Source organism: Candoia aspera, chromosome 11, assembly GCF_035149785.1.
Source record: "Candoia aspera isolate rCanAsp1 chromosome 11, rCanAsp1.hap2, whole genome shotgun sequence".
Lineage (NCBI taxonomy): Eukaryota > Metazoa > Chordata > Lepidosauria > Squamata > Boidae > Candoia > Candoia aspera.
This window is the reverse complement of record NC_086163.1, coordinates 13,633,698-13,653,593: the sequence shown is the minus strand read 5'-3', so window position 1 is coordinate 13,653,593 and position 19,896 is coordinate 13,633,698. Positions and strand designations below refer to the sequence as shown.

Below are 19,896 nucleotides of genomic sequence, written 5' to 3'. Positions count from 1 at the left end.
ACTGAAAAAGGCTGTTGCTTCCAGTATCACTGGATTGGGATCTAGGGAACAAGGAGCAGTTATGGACCACACCACAGTCAAGGTAACAGGGTATGTGCAGCCACACCAGATGCAGAGTTCTCACAACACACTGTGTCCACTAATGGTAGAACTCCACACAAAGACACACCTGTTTCCACACAGATAAAGAACATTTTGGCATAATAGTTCAACTGCCATTCAGTCTAAACCATGAGAGACGCTCAGTGGGAGTTGAGCTCCTTGTATTGTACTTGGGTATCTGTCATCTATTACCAGATGATTATTGCATGCATCTTTAAAAAATATTCTAGCACAAATAGCCAATGTATTTACATTAAGGTCCTTATTTTAAAGCAAAGAATCACAGAATTTTATTTTAACTTTCAAACTATGTTTGAGTGACTGTGCTCAAATTTGGAAAATTGGCACACAAGGTATATTTTTTATGAGAGCTGTGCTGTTGTATTTTTCCTAATTTGTTTTAATTTTCAAAACATTTTATCCAGCATGTAAGCTATATGAAATATTTTGTAATTAAATGAAAGAAGGAAATGACAAAAATAATTAAAAATCAAGCATTTTAATTCATATTGATGTTGGCATAAATTGTTTACTTCCTTTATGGCATTTTTTTATAAATATATACCATTATATAAACCCTTCATCACTTAAAGCAAGAAATGTTTACATTTGTATAGCACTTCATTAGATGAATTTCTATTATAGTAATGAATGTTTATCTTCTTCTTCCATAATGCCTTTCTCCATGCCACACTCAGTTACCTTAATGACACAGCGTATCCATCTCCTGGAAAGTGCTGTACAAATTTAATATTGCTTTGCTTCATAGTTAACTAATGAAACTGACAGTAGATTGAGAATAGACAAAGTAAGTTCTTTATACAATACTGAATTATGAAAGCTACAGCCTCAAGAAGCAATTATATCCACTACTCATAATGCTCTAAAAGGGATAAAAGAAATTCATGAGTATCAGGCATAACCTGTAATGGAACTTCCATCTTTAGAAGCATAAAGATATAAACTCTGTTTTTGTTATGGAGAATAATCTCATTTGCCTTCATGTGTTGCAGGCTTACTAGCGGTATCTCACTGACTACTATGAGGTCTGGAATACATAGTTTGTTCCCACAATTTCATTTTGTATTCTTAATTGCATTAAACACCACTATGTGGCTGTAGCTACACGCTACTGTATTTATGCTCTACAAACTCAGATGCCACCTGTGGGAAAAATAATTCTAAGATACAAGTAAATCGTGCAACATGTAAAATTTAGACATTACTGGACAGAGGATATACTTTAAGGGTAAATTTATCAAGGGAGCAAAATGAATACAATAATGTGAGCAATTTGTGGACCAGCTCAAATAAGCACTTAGGATACAGATCTTCTCTAACTTTAAAATTGGTAAGCTCCTTAAATATATCCCTCATTGCAGATAAAACTGCAAGTTTTGCATGCCAGTGCTCACTAGCTTAGGAAGAGTACTTTCCATATGTCACATTTAAAAGACTAAATTTCTTTGCCTTCTATTTACAACCAACTGTAAAAAGCAGAAAGCTTTCCCCTACTTAAAAAAATCTTACCTTTATGAAATACAAGACAAACTGTAATAGTTACCAGTTTATTTTAACAAGTTACAAAACAAAAATAATACAAACAACTTACATTTATAGCTGAGTCCCATTTATAGTCTTTTATAAACAGGAGCATTTTGTATTATAGCACTGTCATACCACCATCCCCTAAAGAAACAGTGGCACATCTTTGTACTTAAAATCAAAGCAGTCTTTGCTCTAGACATCTGAACAACCTTAGATGAAAATGTGAAGGGTACCTTTTCTTTTTGTATGTGAAACTAAAACAGCATATCTGTCTTCAAAAAAATCGAATAAAGAACAGAACAGACTAACATAGCAAAAGTGTCTAGATAATTCAACTTGTGATCAAGGAATCTCGGGAAGTTTACTGCTTCTGCATGTTGCTGAAAACCCAGCGTGCCCATCCCAGTAATGCTCTTGAGATCCTATAGATCAAAAACAGACATATTGTAATGAAAGCACAAGATCTGAAGGTAAGCAAATATTCAAATGTGTTGTGTCTCAGGAGCAAAAAGGTAAAGTTATTAGCAAGATTTTTTGGAAGGCAGCAGTCGCTGAAGAAACTCTGCAGCTTCTGCTCTCCATAAATGTATGGTTGTTCTGGTCCAGCACATTTAATATAGTCCCTTCCCATGATATGTATGACTAGCTAGGAAAGACACTAACCTTACAGATTGCACTTGAGAGCAGAGCTCAGGTGTTGGCGGGTTGTGTATAAAATGAAAACGGTCTCCTTTCACACACTCCTAGGAGGAAGAGAGAGAGAAACAAACAATTCTTGTTTTCTTTTAAGATTCTGGTCATATCTTAATCACTGTCTTGGAACAGCTTGGGGAGGGGGATGAGAGAAGAGTTAGAAAGTGTTAAGTCAGAAGTCAGCAATATGGTTCCCACTGATACCAAAAGAGTGCTTGCAGGACCCACCCAAATTAAACTAGTATTTTTAAATAGCCAGCATTTCATACTTGAACAAAGACACAGCACAGGATTCCAGCATTCTCACCTGACATTCCCAAAATGAGAGCATCAAAATGTTGTCACCTTGTGGGTTTCTCACTCAGTTTAATTGTCAGTAATGTTTTACTGACTGAATATAAATTCATACTGGCAATCAAAACATACATGCAAAACTAGGAGGACTAGAGAAAAGACTGGAATTTCCATTGCAAAGATTAGGGAATCCCTAATTCCACTCTGATCTGGTCACAAAACAAAGCTATACAGAGGTTTATCATAATTTTCCTTCACTCAGATCACAGATTTACCTTTTGTTGAACTCCAATTTGCTTTGACTTCCTGGTGACCATTCCTGTCGGTTCCTGCTCACTCCCTTTTTCTAGAAGTCTCTCTGCACAACTGCACTGGGGGCATACACACGACTGCTGAATCTGGATCGCCTTGAACCGTCTTTTCTTGGGAGTACTTACAAATTTCATGGTAGGATACCGATGTAAATGTTTCTTATTTGGATTACTAGATTTTTTAACAGTCCCAGTAGAGCACTGCCCTACAGCTTCCAGATTACTACTACAAGTTGGACCAGAAAAAGTCTCAGAAGGTTCCTCTTCATCTAGCACCTGTTTCCTTTTAGCTGACACATATTTTTCAAGGCATTTCCATCTAGCTGTCATCCTCTTAGCCCTCTGTGCATGGGACAGACAGTCTTTCCTATTTTCGGACACCGCCTCAGAGGAGAAGTCGCCCTCAGTGGAATGATGGACAGGAGAATAAAGATGCACAGAATTGTGAAGACGAGATTTATTTAATGGCTGACCACAAGGAACACTGTCTGCAATTTCACTGGCCTGGCCTGCTGTAGTTGGCGCAATCAGACCAGATTCCCAGTTGGCGGCTCCCTTGGGAAATTCACTGTCCTGAGGATGAAGCAGTGTTGGAGGCCTCACAGGTGCAGCCTGCTCAGAACTACAGTGAGACAGATTATCACAAGGCTCCAGGAAATCTGAGGCACAAGCACTGGAGTGTGTATTTGCTTCTTCAGCAGGACTGGCCAGGAGCATCTGCTGTGTCTGGGGAAGGCCAGGAGATGTGCCAGAAGTATCTGTCAAAGGGCAAAACACCAAAAACATCGGCTGTTTCAAGGCATGTAACAGTACCCATCCACCCTAGCTGGAAGCAGGTATCCTAAAACTAGTGCACAAGCAGCTTAACAGGAACACATATAAAGCCCCCTGGCAGCATCAAAAGTTTTTCTCACACCGATCAAAGTGGAGCTGACCGTTATCTAAACAGCGAACAACTTCACAAAAGAGACAAGCTTCCAGCCCCATTCCCAGGAGAAAATGACAAGAGATTTTACTGCCCCCCAATTGCTTATATTTAGATGTCTCATTTGAAACTGAGGAACTTGCGGGGATTCTTGTGTGGCAACCTTTACCTTCTTTTCTCATAAATACTTTTAATCAGAGGTACAAACGCTAGCATAGAATGAAGATCAGATCCACGTAAGGAAAATACTGATGGCTGCAGATTCACTTTTGTTCTCAAAGGATTCAGCGTGGGTATTTTGCAATTCCCTTTTAGGAAAGAGAATTTTAGGCAGGCCAATCTCACTCCTAGGAGGTTTTAACCAGGAAAGCACTTAGTGTGTTTACCAACAGGATCTGATCTTATAGCTACTTCATTTGTGAAGTCCACCGCAGAGTTGGTTTTAAGCATGCAGCTCTTTTAATTAATATTTTACTCTAATAAAATATTTGATTATTTTATTGACACCTGACTCCTTAGTAACTCCTCTCTGTTAGTGTCAGAATGGATATAACAGAACAGATTCACAACTGGTTTGCCAGGGGAGGGAATTATTTTAAACTATCCAGAGGAAAATGAAATTTTGATTAGAGCAGAAACAGTAATTCAAGAGTTTTTTACCCATACACAAACTGGGATAATTTTCTCCACCGCTGTTTGCCTGAAATTATTCTAAATTTCAGAGTTACTGCAAATATTTTTTGGTGCTTAGTATCAAAATCTCCCATAACTTGCAACATTTTTTTAAGATGGAAAATTTGGTCAGTTTTTGTTGCTTCTGTTTTGATCATAAGATGCAGACGTTATGATAAGCTTTAAAATGGTTTGCTTGCTTTCAGTTTGTGCAGTCTATGAACCAAATGTAATTTATTCATTAAACATGGTTTCAACTATAGACTAAAACAACATTGGCATCAGTCATAAAAAAACATTAATGAGTAGTATCAAAGTCTTGGCAATGCCAGTAATGTTTGCCATCATGCCCTTGCATGAAGGCAAAGCAAAAGAGAGATTTCTGCAAAGGGCTGTTCACAATGGCAGAGAAAAAGGTAATTAGCACGTTGCTAGAAAAGGGGGAAAGCGTTGAAGTGAATAACAACAGCCAGTAGACCAGTTCAACACTTGAATTAACGGGCTTCAGAAGTGAAGGTTTGGAAACCAACATAATTAGTCCTATTGTTATAGAAAAATGGTGATTAAGGGTGATGGTTAGCTTCTAATCTCACTCACCACTAGAGGAGCTCAAAGTTATTCCTGGGAATGCATCCCAGGGATTCTCTAAGGATCCATCCAAACTTGCAGAATCTGCTGCTGTAAGGAAAAGCAAGTAAACATCTTCCTCAAAATATTCCTTGAAAGGTGGAGCAGATCAGAATCAGGTGACGAGGAGCAGCAATGCTCAAACATTGCAAAGGATTCTAGGAATCAATTCTTACACAGAGACAACCACTGGAAGTACCCCAAGCAAATGGGACTTTGCTCAGAAACGTGAGTGTAAGAAAGGAAGCCGTGAGTTCTACTCCTGCCTGAGGCATGAAAGCGGGCTGGGTGACCTTGGGCCAGTCCCTCCCTCTCAGCCCAAGAGCCAATCAGGCGTGGTAGGAGAGTTCTAGTCCCGCCTTAGGCATGAAAGCCGTCTGGGTGACCGTGGGCCACTCCCTCCCTCTCAGCCCAAGAGCCAATCAGGCATGGTAGGAGAGTTCTAGTCCCGCCATAGGCATGAAAGCCGGCTGGGTGACCTTGGGCCAGTCCCTCTCTCTCAGCCCAACTCACCTCACAGGGTGGAGGTTGTGGGGAAAATAGGAAGAGGAAGGAGTATTAGGTATGTTTGCCGCCTTGAGTTATTTATAAAAATAATAAAGGCGGGATAAAAATTAAATAAATAAATAAACCCACTTAAGTTCATCCAAAATTTGATCTAGGAGGAAGGTCTTCTGGATGCACTTCATAAATAGTGTTAGGTTTTGAAAATAGGGTTGCTTCCTGTATTAAACTACTCTGATTCACAAGCACAGTATTGTTGCTTTTATGTATTTGATGTCCAGCTGCACATATTCTTCACACACTTTGGCTTCACATGAAATTACAGTAAGCCAGCCATTAAAAATCATGTTTTGTCTAACATATAATTCCTATTAATAAATCTCATTTTATTGTAAAGAACAGCTGAACTGAAATTCTCAAAGGGTCTATGAAAGACATAATCGCTATAAATTTTATCCTGAGACTCAATAATAGGTGAATTCCAGTGTTATTCAACTTAGAGTAAATGAGTACAGTGCATGAAATTCAGCAAGTTTTGAACTATGAATAACTATTTAAACATACTTATCCATATATCTTCATAGATACATTAAGAAACATAGGAAGGTGAATGTCACATTTCCCCATATCAGCTTTCAGTTACATTGCCCACCAGAAGGCAGGCACCATGTGAGAGTTTCATCCTTTACTGGAACTTCAGACACAAAAGTTATTCTATCAGGTTCAAGTCTCCTACCCAGGATTAAATTTGCAGACCTTCACATTTCAGAGGACTATATACAGTGCATTAGTTTTAGAAGCTATCCAGGTCCTGGTGTTCTGTGGTTGTCGGAAGGGACATCTAAAAGCTCTCAGAATGGTATATACTGTCCATTAGGCTCTGAGACAGATGTTACATTATGTCATGCCCCATACATTTGAGGTTTTACGTGACTTCATCACCACCCCCTTTGGAAGGGGAAGAAATGAAATTGGTTAAATGGTGCCTCCTGGTGGTCAATGCAATTGAAAACATCACACAGGATATACACTGTGTAAAAACAGACATTTCCCCTCTTTCTAAGAGGGGAGGGGGAAATCATGTGCAACCCTGTACATGGGGGCATGACAAAATGTAACATTTGTACATCTCTCCCCCTGAGAACTTAAGGGAAGGTGGAATCCACCCATTCTGGGAGCTTCCGTATCACCTTTGTTTCTCAGAGGGATACAATTGTGCAGAGTTTGAAAACTGAAGTGATTAGTTCGGTCTTTTTAATAGGTTTTTATTATTGGTTGAAAAGGCCATCTTGGCTCTGCTACATGGACTTATATAGTTGGGCATCAATAATTATTACAAAATACTGGTTGGTTTTGGCTAATCAGCCTCTATGAAAGCTCTAATTTAGAGCTTTCTGAATGTTGAGACCTAAGTCTTTGTAATATCCCCTTTCGTTAGAAGGAAGTTTAAAAGAACTGCACCATTCACCTGCTAGTTCGCAAAAGGCAACAAATGCTACTCACCACTGAAAAAGGATATAGTACTGCGGTCATCATCTTGAATATTTTCATCAGTTTCAGGAACAGCTTGAGGGGTCTCTGAGAAAAAAAGAGCTTGGCTATCAGCACCTACTCTCTGCAAAAGGATATAACTTTAGATTAATTCACCCAAGTATACTTAAGGGCTTAATCTATTACTCACCAACAGCAAATGTTGGAATGTAAAATATGCAATAAGGCAAACATATATGTGTATATAACATCTTGCAAAAAGAAAGGGCGACAAATATACTTCAGAAACAAATTAAAACTATGCAATATAGCTTTAATTTATCCAACTATGGCTTGGGAATTGCCTTGTTTTGTTCTAAGCCTATACATTTGGGATAGTGACTATACCCAACATTGATTTAGGGGGGCTACCCCAGTTGATAGCCGCCACTACTTTCCACTTGTAATAATAGAATACTTGTAACTGAATCCACAGGATCCACATAAATCCTGTAGACCATGATGCTACAGATTGCAGAATGTGCCTCAATAAAAACTAAAAAAAATCTTGTGAACTTAAAACGTAACCCATTTTTTATGTCTGGCCATCCTATATAATAAGCTGGCCATGGGCTATAAGCAGAAACACTTCCCACAAAATTTCACCCTCAATTTCACGCAGATTATGCCATTCCTTACCAACTGCCATTACAATTACGATATTTAACTATAGCACTTGCATACTTTGAAACCAGGAGCACTGCCTTAGAATAAGAACTTCCAAGCCAACCCACATTCATCCATAAATCTGGCCCCCAGTTCTGACACTCACTTGATGCGTAGGACCGGGAAAGTGCTGCCTCATTTTCTGCACTGATCACCAGGAACTTAGCTGGAACAGTAAAGATGTCTTGGTGTATCTGAAATCAGAACTGTTCATCTGTTTCTGCTTTACAAAAAGAGAACATTCCATTCCCAGTTGCTCTTTCACAAGTGCAAAGTTCCTTCCAATTTTCCCTGCTTTCATTCTTATCCTAGGAATGAACTAACTATAAAAATAGTTCTAAAGAAAATAGCCCACTGTTCTGAGTAGTCAAAGCCTCATAATCAGGAATAAACGCTTTAACAGTTTTTCTCCTTCTCTATGTTTCCTAATTTTCCATTATCTATCCCTTCACCAGAGGTCTTTGCCGAACTATCATCATCCCCTCCACCTATAATTTTAACTAGACAACCAGTGACCCTTTGGGTTATCGTTTCAGAGGTATTTCCTTACCAGATCCTTCAATGCCTTTGAAAATGGCAGAGCTTCTAAATGTACTGGAAAAGTTCTTAAAAATTCAGGGAGACATTCAAAGATGTATCTGCCTTGAAAGTAGCCCATATTGAAATGTATAGCCCAGCCAAACATCAGGAGTTGACCACAGGAAATGTTTTATGACATTTTGTATTATGTCATTAAATGTTTTATGATAATGTTATGTCATAAAATGTTTTATGAAAATTTGCCAAATTTCTATTCCATGGGAATCATGGGACCCAGATTTTGGACGTATTCTGTAAGTTAGCCCGTTTGAAGTCCCTTGGTTCAAAAACTGTTGGCCAAGACGCACCATTTCACCTAGTTAAAGGTTACAAATATCAAACAGATGCCAGAGTTTTAATAGTATATAGATTGAGATGTCATAACCAGGGCACAGAAGACATGTTAATACAAACCTTATCTTGCTTCCGTTCCAGTTGCCATTTAGTGTTAGGATATACTGCCAGTTGCTCAGAATCCAACATTTTCCCAGGGTCCAATAAGTTGAGACAATCTTTAGCGCTTTGTTTCAAAGTGCTCAGTTGATCCTGGTTTATCTCTTTCAATACTTGGGAAACAGATGGTGATTCTTGTACAGAACAAGAAAAAGCACATTATAAATAGGTGATCAGCTTACAAGCAAGATCCCATAACATTTCACTTTAGGTCTGAACAACATAGAACTATCAATACTAAACTATTTTTTTAATCAATTGTCATGATCAGAAATACATTTGCATCATTTTGTGTAACTATTCTGGCTTGAAGGTAAGCATCTTTGAATCTATCTAACAAGGTGAAAAAGTTATGTTGCGAACAAAATACAACTTAGGAAAGAATTGTGTTATAAATGTCCAGCCTTTATTTTAAGTGGTCCAAAGGGAGAAAGAGAAGTCCTTTATTAATTCTCTATTAAGGGCATAAAACACAGATAAGATTTGTTCCATAATGAAATATAATGTAGAAAATAGAGGAATCCACTTCATACCAACCCCACTTTTCACTAAATTTTATTTTAAAAGCCCCCAACATTTAATCTAGCATACCTGAGCTGAACCATGGTTGCAGGACAAAGCTTTTCCTGAAATATATAATCAGACAGTATCAAGAGTTAAGCATGACAAGAATTAAGCATGATAATCTTGCCAAGCCTTCAGCCCTCCCTTCTCTTTGATTTACATCCTGAATCTCTCCTATATACAAGTTACTTTTGTTTTCTCCCAAGCTTCTTCCACCCCAGTCTGAACCACCCAAGAATGTAACTTTTGAGATATTTCTGTTCTTCAGCCCTAACCAATGCCAGCTCATTAGGGGTGGGTATCCATCATCCACCTAGGATAAGCATAAATAAGTAAAAATGGTAACAGTGGAGGATGGATTTGAGGGAACCTAGGACGAGAGGACCAACTTTGAACATCAATGCACATTTCAGCTGCCAGTATTAACAATACAAGCTATCAATAGGTAACTGATTTTGCACACTGCTTTAAGCTATGGTTTACCCATGGCTTATGAAATAATTGAAAATTTCTAGTGTGCCTTTACCTTAAGTTATGCCATAAACCCACAATTTACTAATTATAATAGCTAGGTGTTTCTTGTTAAAAGTAAGCCACATTTTGACTTGTCTACATATTGTGCTAGGTAGAAAAGAGAAAAAACTATTTCCTTTATCTTCCTCTTTAATCAAAATGAGAATTGTCTCTACAAGCAGCAATTTTGAGTTCTGGACCATGCTGCATTACTAATTTGTCATGAGAATGGAGAACTAAAGTTGTTTTGGTGGCTCAGCTAATGTATTTCGCAGGGAAAAGGGAAATGGAAAATGGATTAACAAAGCTGTACTTATGTCTGGAATCAAGGACTATCCTGCTTATTAAGGGATTATTAATGGATTATTCATTAATTTGTTAATTATTATTAATGAAGAAAAAGCAAATGTCCTATTGCTCCTCAAGTATGAGACAGGCTGCCATTCACATAATGAATGCATAATGTGGTAACGATACAATAAAAAGTTAAAGCCTCTTTCTTGGATTATGTGTTGAAATTTATGTAATAAGAACCTGGAATATTCTACGATACATAGGAAGATTCTGAAGCGTTTATTGCTATGAGCAAACCAGAACTTGGACATACTGCTAGTTTTAAGATCACTTACAGAACAGAATCAAGTAACTGGCCCACATACTTACTGCCATAGTTCCTTTATCTTTTGCAGGACTGATGGCTCCTGATTGCTATATAAAAAAGACATTTAACATCCTCAGTTTTTTATCACAGTGAAAACTCAGATAACAAAACCACCTCCAATCAGTATTTCAGTGAAACTTTTGAAACAGAAGCTGATTGTTTTGACATATATAGAACCTTAACCATCTTGTCAGTTTGGTTGGTATCTGAATTTCCCCGGGGAGGTTGTATAAGTATAGTCAGGTTCAAATTACTGATTTTTATTATCTGGGAAAGTCCATTTGAAACTGAACTGCAGCTCAAAGCATTCATGTCAGCCCTGACTTTCATTAATAAACAATAGTTTGTGAGAATTTTCAGGGATGAGGATGTATCCCATAGATCTTCACCCAATCCAAATGAGTAGCCAAAGAAGGGGGCAATGTCATAAAGACCAATTAAATTAGATAAAGAAAAAGAAATGGTTGTCTTGATGTCCCAAATCTTCCATTTTAATCTTTAGGTAAAGATAACTGTCAATTCTCCCTCAAGTTCAGGTCAACTGCTGGTGACTACATGGACATATCCATGTTGCTCTCTTGGCAACAATATGGAAGTATTGTCTTCTTGGAGTATATCTTTCCAACTGCTAACTGACAGTCTTGGAACTGGTGTGATCTTTCATCCAAATACCAAGACCAACCATACATAGCTTTTTGAAAATCAAAAGGTCAGCTAGATGTTGCCACCTGCTGTAATGTTTAATTCTTCCTCTTTCCAAATCCCTTCTGACTATTAAATTTGTAAGGCTGCTCAACTCTACAGTAAGACAATAGTCAATAGCAGATATTGTACTACAATAGAAGTGTTTAGAAATAATTCATTTTGCTAAGCTCCCTATCCCTGATTAAAATGGGAGGCATGTTCAATGGGATGCAGAAGATTCAGGGTTTGAGCCTAGGCTCTTGTCTTCCACATAGGCATACCAACCCCACAACTAAACTTAGTATTCTTATGGGTCTCACCAATCCCATAGCCTCTTCTCCTGCCTCTTCATGGGCATGACACGGAAACACTCAAGGGTGAGATAAAATTGACAATCTTCCTGAAAGTGAAAGACAAACACAATTAATTATACTTTGCCTAGACAAGGAGAAATCTCAGACTGTACATGACCTCCCATGTTCCAATGACGGAGAGAAAGTAGCATGGCTTTGATAAAAAGCCACCAAGGCAGGCTTTCCCAACCCAGGTGCCCTCCAAACATGTGGAATTCAAGATCCAGAACAAAGTGATGGTTAAATGGTGGAATTTGAACCCAGGGAGACCCAAGTTCAAATCCCACTTGGGTACAAAGCTCACTGGGTGACTTTGGGCCAGTCCTTGCCTCTCAGACCAATCTACCTTCACACAAGGTGGTGGTGAGGACAAAATTAGGGGACCTTTCAAACAGAAATGAAGATATAAACACCCTAAAGAAACTATGCTCGGCAATGGCTATGCTGGCTACGGAATTCAGGAAGCGAAAGGAGCCCAAATTAGAAGCTTTAGCCTTACAGTATTATGCCCCCGCCCCAAAATGACCCTAAGCTGCAAAAGGCCAGGGGCCTTCTCCCTCCGTTGCATTCAACCACTGGCAGAAGCAAGAACAAGAGCAGAAAATAATCAACCAAAGACATTTTGCTGCTTGAGAAAGGGAGCATCAAATGATCCAACCGGTTCCCCCATCTATGGGATCCGCCTTCCCAATGAAGCACCTTCCTCTCTGTGGCAGTAGAAACAAAATAATAAAAGGTCCCGTGAGACTCCTTGTGGCTTTTAAATAGCAAAGATGGTGTCTCTGTTTCCTGAATATCCAAAGTTTTCCTTGGAGAAAATCGTCTCCCCAAACTCACGAAAACCCCACTAGAACAGAGGAAGAAAAGCAGCAGTGTGGGGCGGGTTCTGCTTTGACCTCCATTTCTCCATTAAGGAGGAAGGAAGATTCAGAGCCCTGAAAGGCCTGTTATGGCTAAAGAGGATTTAATGGAAGCGGAGATGCTCCCTCAGGGACGCTTCAAAAATGCCACAAAATGCTACGTTTTAGGCCTGAAACCACCGGAGTGTTAACATCTGAGGCCAAACATTGCGGGCTAAGGATACATATATTCTGCTTGGCAACATCCCCACCTTGGGTGAGCCGATCAAGCCCTCAAAAATGGTGGATTTTTTCCCCCTGCACACAGGGGATGAATTATTTTTTCAATCTTGAAAGATAAAGCAACCCTTGACTGGCGGGAGCGGGCTGTTGCAGTGGGTCAGTCCACATTCAAATGTGAGGAAAGTTGGCATGATAAAGAGGACCTCAAGCAATTTGGTTGAATTTGGGATGGTTTCTTTATTGGAGTTATTTTACAGGCTGTCATCATCATATTGTTAACTTTGTGGCGGGAGGGGTTCTTCCTATTTCTTCATACAGGTAGTCTTCATTTAGCGACTGCCTCGTTTAGTGACCGTTTACAGTGACAACAGTGATGAAAAAGTAACTTTGCGGCCAATCCTTGCATTTATAACCTTCGCAGGTCTGCAAAGCAAAGGAAAGCTGAAGAAAAATTGTAAGCACAGTTGCAGTTTCACTTAGTGGCCTCTTCTCTTAACAACCGAGTTGTCGGTCCCAATTATGGTTGTTAAATGAGGACTACCTGTATTAGAAGAGGAAAAACTGAGGGAAAAAGCAAACAGACATTGCAAATCCTGGCTAACTCTCCAACCAAGATGAAACTTCATGCTAGGAAATACTTTTTATGTGGAACAATCCACGGAGCTGCCCAACGCAGTGAAAACACCACAATATCACATCCACACATGCCACCACCTTGGCTAAAGTCCTCATAAACATTCCCGCCAATTTGTGGGAGGAACTGGCTGGCCATCAGCTCCTCAATGCGGTCCCTTCTTGGTTCGCCATTTTCTCTCCAACCCAAACTGCTTCTTCCCCATCACGGGACAAATCTACTTTCCCTTATTTAGGAAATGGAGGCCATTTGAACAAACAAAGGGGGACACTATAACAAGGGGGTAGCCCAGGGAAATAAACACCCCATAATGAATAATCTGAGTCTTAAATGATTCAACAATCATCCTCATGCATTTCCATGCTGATTTCGAAAATCAGCTTTGGTGGCACTACAAGCATCTATAAAATCAGTAACAGAAATTACAGAAAAAGCCTTGAAAAGCCAAAAATAACAGTAATTACAAGATCTAGGAACTGCAGTTTGTTCTGAGCTGCCTCCTAAATAAACTAATAAGGAAGGATCCTGGCCTACTAGAATATGTTAATTATGTATCAATATATTAATGCCAGCGTGTTGCCCCAAACATTGATCAGGGCACGAAGTCATCAATAGCAACAACGAACAGTTTTATTTTTTTCATTATTTCTTTAGTAAATCAACTTGCAACATTAAAATAAAAACATACACAATACAAATACAAAATAAACAAGAAGTAAAGCTAAGGTGATCATATCTTCCTGGAAAAAATAAAGGACAAACCTGAAAAAGGGGCAAATCTGAAAGAGGTTCATAAGGATAAAAAAAAAGTTTTTGTTTATAACTTTGCTTTACAAAGGAAAATTCAAGAGCAAAACCAAGAAAAACTACAAAAATGCACACTCTAATAAAAATATCTACAATCAAATGGTATCTGTAAATGTATTTTAAAATTTATTTTAAAAAGACAATTCAATTTCCATATTTTTCACATGAATGTGAAAGACCGTGCCTGAAGTGGCGCCATTTGTATGGTAAAAAAATTACATATAAAGGACAAAGGTGAATTTTTGAAAAATAAATAAATCAAAAGGTCAGCTTTCTGAATTAAAGGACTGTCTGTGTGTTGGCCGCTGTGTGTTTTACTTACAGTGACCATACATCCTTTATTTTAAAGGACAGTCCTTTAATTCAGAAAGCTGTCGTTTAGATTTATTTTTCGAACACTCACTTTTGTCGTTTATTTTCATCATTTAACTTTTACCATGCAAATGGTACCAATTAAGGCACAGTCCTTCACATTCACGTGAAAAATATGGAAATTGAATTGTCTTTTTAAAATAAATTTACAGATACTGTTTGGTTGTAGATATTTGTATTAGAATGTGCATTTTTCTTGGTTTTGCTCTTGAATTTTCATTTGTAAAGCGAAGTTTTAAATATAAGCAATTAAAATATTTTATCCTTATGAACCTCTTTCAGATTTGTCTCTTTTTCAGGTTTGTCCATTTTTCCCAAGAAAATATGGTCACCATAACTATAATAGATCCTTCCAGAGATCTCCAAAGTTGATACCAAATTTTAATTTGTAACGTGATAGAAAGGGAGAAATTATTCAACACATGACTGCAAAGTGATCATATTATTTAATGCTTTTTACATTTAAATGACATGCCACTCCAATGCTAAGTGTTGTCCTCAGTGCAGGAAAGTTATGATGAAATTTGATAGATAAATAAATAAATAAATCCAATCAGATCACTGTGGCTTATTAAAAAAAAACTCTAGTTAAACTCTGAGTTAGTAAAATGTGCGAATGCAGCCATTATCTGTCCTTCTCTTAGTTCTAGTCCACTGCAGGCCAGCCATCCTGAAACCCTGTTTCCTATCTTCACAATAGTTATTAAAAAATGTCATGAAGACTGTATTTCCATGTCACATCACTGGAGCATCAAACTACATGTCAGCATGTCCTCCCCCCAAAAAACCACTACAAGAACATTGAACACCTTACCATTTTAGTTGCCGCTTTAAAACACACTCTATAATTCTGCAAGATGATGAATTGGCCAATAATACCAGAAAATCCAGACTGAGCTATAGAGCTGAGAAACAGATAGGGAGAAATGTATTGGCAAATGGGTAGATATCAAACTGTCTCCTACAGCTAAGACCGATACTCTTCCAAAATGATCTGAAAAAGGCAGGATTCTGTATACACAATTTAAGAAGACCCATCAATTTCCTCAGAAACTGGGAATCTATTTTTATTGACAAAAAAACCAAAGTCAACATATATTCTCAACAGCCTAACTTTCCATGTCGGCACAAAGAAAAAGGGACACAAAGCCCACCTCTCATAAATTGCCTCGAGCATCTTGTAGAGTATAAATATTTTCCCAAGAAAAGATTATTTTAAAACCACATATAAAATGTTGGCACCTTTAAAAGAAAACACACGACCATAATTCCAGAATCTAAAATACTAGTTCAAATATAATTCACTGATAAAGATATAACTAATTTTGAAGATAGAATTATCAACCCACCACTAGATTGGCACAACTCCCCATATTTTGTTACAGACAAATGATAAAATCCAGTGGAAGGTTCACCTAGTTATGATAATCTCTGTAGAAGTGCAACATTTCTAAATTAATATCTATGGAAGATATATTATGTCTAAAGTGCTATTCTGGGGTCTAAATATTGAATATAGTAATACTACAATCACACCAATGCACAACAATGCAGTACAGGTTGAAGTCACTAGCGTTTCTTCTACATTACCAAAGGTTGTTTACTCAGATACCAATTTCATTCAACCACTTCATGGCTTCCCATCTCCAGAACTTCATCCAGTTGATCCAGGAACTCAAAGCATTCTTTAAAAACGTACACACACACACAAATACATATCTATCAAACATTTCAGAGGAAACATATAAATGGAGAAGGAAAGAGAATAAAATAAAGAAATAAAGAAGTAGGAACAAATGACTAAACAAGGGATTTACAAATGTCATAGAATTAGAATTTTCCAGTATATCATTAATACATTGTGAAGGACAGAATATGTTACACCGTTTTAAAAGCTTGAAAATCGTTATCAAGCTCAAAGCAAGGCACAGATGTCAGAAATCATGGTCAGCACACCTTAAATCATAAAATGAAATTATGAATTGCAATAAATTCTGACCATAGCAATACAGAAGTCCTATAAAATTGAAGTATAGAGTTTATGCAAAGAGAAACCTAAATTTTGGATGTGGTACAAATCCATATATCTGTAATCCAGGAATGAATGTAAAATAATTCTTAAACTGTACCTTTCAGCTTTGGCTGCAACCACCACTTCAATATAGTGATGTCCATCTCCAATATACAGAATCGTTTCTGGGCCCTGCTTAGCATCCTGTTGAATCTTTGGCTCATTCAAAACCTAGGGGAGAAGGCAAAAATTACACCATACCAACTTATTTGGAAACCACGTTTTCTCAGTGACTTGGACCCATCATTCTCCATCAGCGTAAAGCAGAGATTGGCAGAGTGGTATCACAGACACCAATATATCTGCAGACAATTCCCTTGGCTGTCTATTGGATTCTTCCACCTGTCTGTTTTAGTTTAAAATAGAAAAAAAAATGCATTGGAAGATGGCACAGTATAAAGGAAAAAGAAGTCTCGTAATCTTTAATAACAAGGATGCCTCATGGGGGCTCCATAAGAATTCTTAGAAGATGCAGATGGTAGCTCAAAGCAACCCGGAGTTTTGTTTAGAAGTGTTGCTGTTATTTCAGAAAAAAAAAAAAAGAACAGCGCTGAGCTACAAGTGAGCACCCTGGATGTCCAGAGCAATATTTTTCAACTTCAGCAACTTTTAAGATGTGTGGACTTCAACTCCCAGAATTTCCCAGCCAGCTGAGGTTGAAAAACACTGTTCTAGGGGAAGCAGCAGGAAATATGATACCAGTTTAACCTTGGTAAACAGGTACTATATTTTGCAATTAGCCAGGCCAATGACTGCAGTCATTTTATAACTAAGAAAGCTTCCTCATACAATTTTTGTGATTGCGTGCAAGACTCACTCTCAACATTCCAAATGTGCTCACAATCTTAAAAAGACCACCAATAGCTGCTCTAGCCTGTCTCTAATCGGCTGCAAAGTAAAAACCAACCAACTAACCAAGGATGTGCAGGTCTGCATTCCTAGTAAGATGGAGGAAGGACAACATAAATCAAATAAAACAGTTTGAAAGTCCACCTTCAGGACATGTCCAAGCTGTCCATCTGTTCTGGTTACAGATTCTTTGTATTCCAGCAGAAGAGTCACAATCCAAGGCTCCAAATAGTTAGGTCTATTCCTGCTGGTCAGGCTGTCCTCAGTGTCTAAACTGGCAAAAAATATTAGCAAAGTCAAAAATCTTCTGAAAAAATGGTGGGAAGGAAGCATCGATTCAACTCAGCATCCTCTGGAGAGGACAGTAAGGTAAACCACACAGTACTGGCAATGACAATGCATCATTCTAAGCAAAAAATTAGAAAAGCAAGACATGAGATGTGAACCTATGGTTGTTTATTATGATGATTGGTCACACAGCCAACCAGAAGTTTAGACTGGATTTGGCATTTTTATCCACCTATCGAATCCTTCCCAAAGAAGATGTAGGGGTTTGATGGTGTTAAAGGTAGTATTAATTAATAAATTGTTGTTGTTATTTAGGGGGGTTCAAGTCAGTTTTGACTCCTGGCAATGGCCTGGACTAGTCCCTACATTTTTCTTGGCAAGTTTGTTTGGAAGTGCCTTCTTGCCTTCTTCCTAGGACTGGGAGAAAGTGACTGACCCAAAGTCACCCAGCTGGCTTCCATTCCTAAGGCAGGACTAGAATTCAGAGCCTCCCAGTTTCTAAGCTGGTACCTTAACCACTTCCCCAAACCAGTTCTCTACTTAATCCATATGAATCCAGCCATTTAACAAACCACGATTCCTTCATTAGGTTGAGTAGCATATAAATCCCACCATTCTACTCATTCAAAGATTGGCTATGCCTAGTAGTTCCTCTTTCCAAATATAGACTACCTGTAGTGTCCTGATTCCTCGCTTGTGCTGTCAGCCAGACAAGGAGGAGCTTGCATTCAACCAAGAACTCAGCAGAAGACTTGTAGAGCCATGCCCAAGGATATCTAGGGTCCTTTCTGCATGAAGGCAGCCCTAGAAACTTGCTTTCAACACCTGGGCTTACAGCAGCTGCTTATTTTTCCTACCTCCTCAATCATTCCTCCCCTCTTTAGAAGCATCCTGTACAATAAGGAGCAAAACCTATGTTTATGACACCCTGATGAGGTCGTAATAAACTAAATAATGAACTCAGCAAGAAGTTGCATACTTCCAAATAAAATGGGAACTAAGCTTTGAACCATCAAAGGTTCTCCCAGAAAGCCAGAACAAAAAATTGATCCAGGGATGCTGAAATATCTTATCCCCGCTTGGTAGGAAATCCTCTGAAATGAACCCAACACCCCAGTCGCCAACCTTTACCCCGGGGGTCCACCAGCGCCTCTCAGACGCCACGCAAACGCGACTGGGAGCGAAACCATCCTCCGCGGCAACCCCAGGCGCAACTCGCCTCGGTCCAACCAAATCCCGACGGACTTGCAAGAGCCACTCCGCGCGCGAAAGCGAAACTGTCGCGCGCAAGAGCGGAGAATCAGGGGGTGGGACTAGAGAGGCGAAAGCGGACCGGGGCCGAGGGAAGCCCCACTCCCCAGCGCCTCGGTGGGACCACGGATACACGCAGCGGGGCTAGCGGTGATCTACGCGGGGAACGTCCCTCCCACCCACTCGGTTTCGCCGCTTCTGCCCCGGCCGCCGTTCTACGAGCTCACCCGCCGGGCTGCGAGCGGCGCGGAGACTTCCTTTTGCGCAAGCTATACGGCGCCTGGCCCTGATCCATGCGGACGGCGGCAACGCAGCCTCCGGCCGCCCGGTCCCCTTCGCAGGACGGAGAGGCCTCATTTCCGCGTCACCGCCCGGGCTCCTCCTCCCGTTAAAGCCACCCGCTCTTGGTAGGCGAAAGCAAGGCGGCCGCGGGCGGAGCTGTTGCGCGCCGCGCCGCTCCGCGTCCCTGCAGCCCAGCGCGAAGGGGAAACAAAGGCGCTACTGCAGCTCGTTCGTTCAACGGCCGGGCCGCCGACGCCGGTTTCCGTTGTTTGGACAAGGCGAGCACACGCCAGCCTTTTCCAGCCTTAACGTGCGGGCAGACTTGATCTTGCAGCCCACATTTTGTGGGCTTACCAATGTCAATTTCTTGTTTTTTTAAAAATAATTGTATTAAGCATTACAGTTATACAGAGGGACACGGTGGCGTTGCGGGTTAAACCGCTGAGCTGCTGAGCTTGCCGATGGGAAGGTCGGCAGTTCGAATCCGCGTGACGGGGTGATCTCCCGTTGCTAGTCCCAGCTGCTGCCAACCTAGCAGTTCAAAAACATGCAAATGTGAGTAGACTAATAGGTACCGCTTT

General features: G+C 39.5%; 1 protein-coding gene across 1 annotated transcript; it reads right to left on the bottom strand.

The window, feature by feature from the left end:
• Positions 1-585: 585 nt before the first annotated feature.
• LOC134504013 (uncharacterized) lies at positions 586-18,988 on the bottom strand. The gene is made up of 14 exons (XM_063313007.1): positions 18,914-18,988; positions 17,639-17,768; positions 16,704-16,816; positions 15,389-15,479; positions 11,647-11,726; positions 10,645-10,689; positions 9,496-9,530; positions 8,866-9,038; positions 7,979-8,066; positions 7,180-7,254; positions 5,143-5,223; positions 2,913-3,706; positions 2,314-2,393; positions 586-2,072 (listed from the first exon to the last, which is right to left on the bottom strand). The coding sequence occupies exons 1-14, from the start codon at positions 18,970-18,972 to the stop codon at positions 2,012-2,014; spliced, it is 1,905 nt and encodes a 634-aa protein (XP_063169077.1). The 5' UTR covers positions 18,973-18,988; the 3' UTR covers positions 586-2,011.
• Between the last annotated feature and the right edge of the window lie 908 nt (positions 18,989-19,896).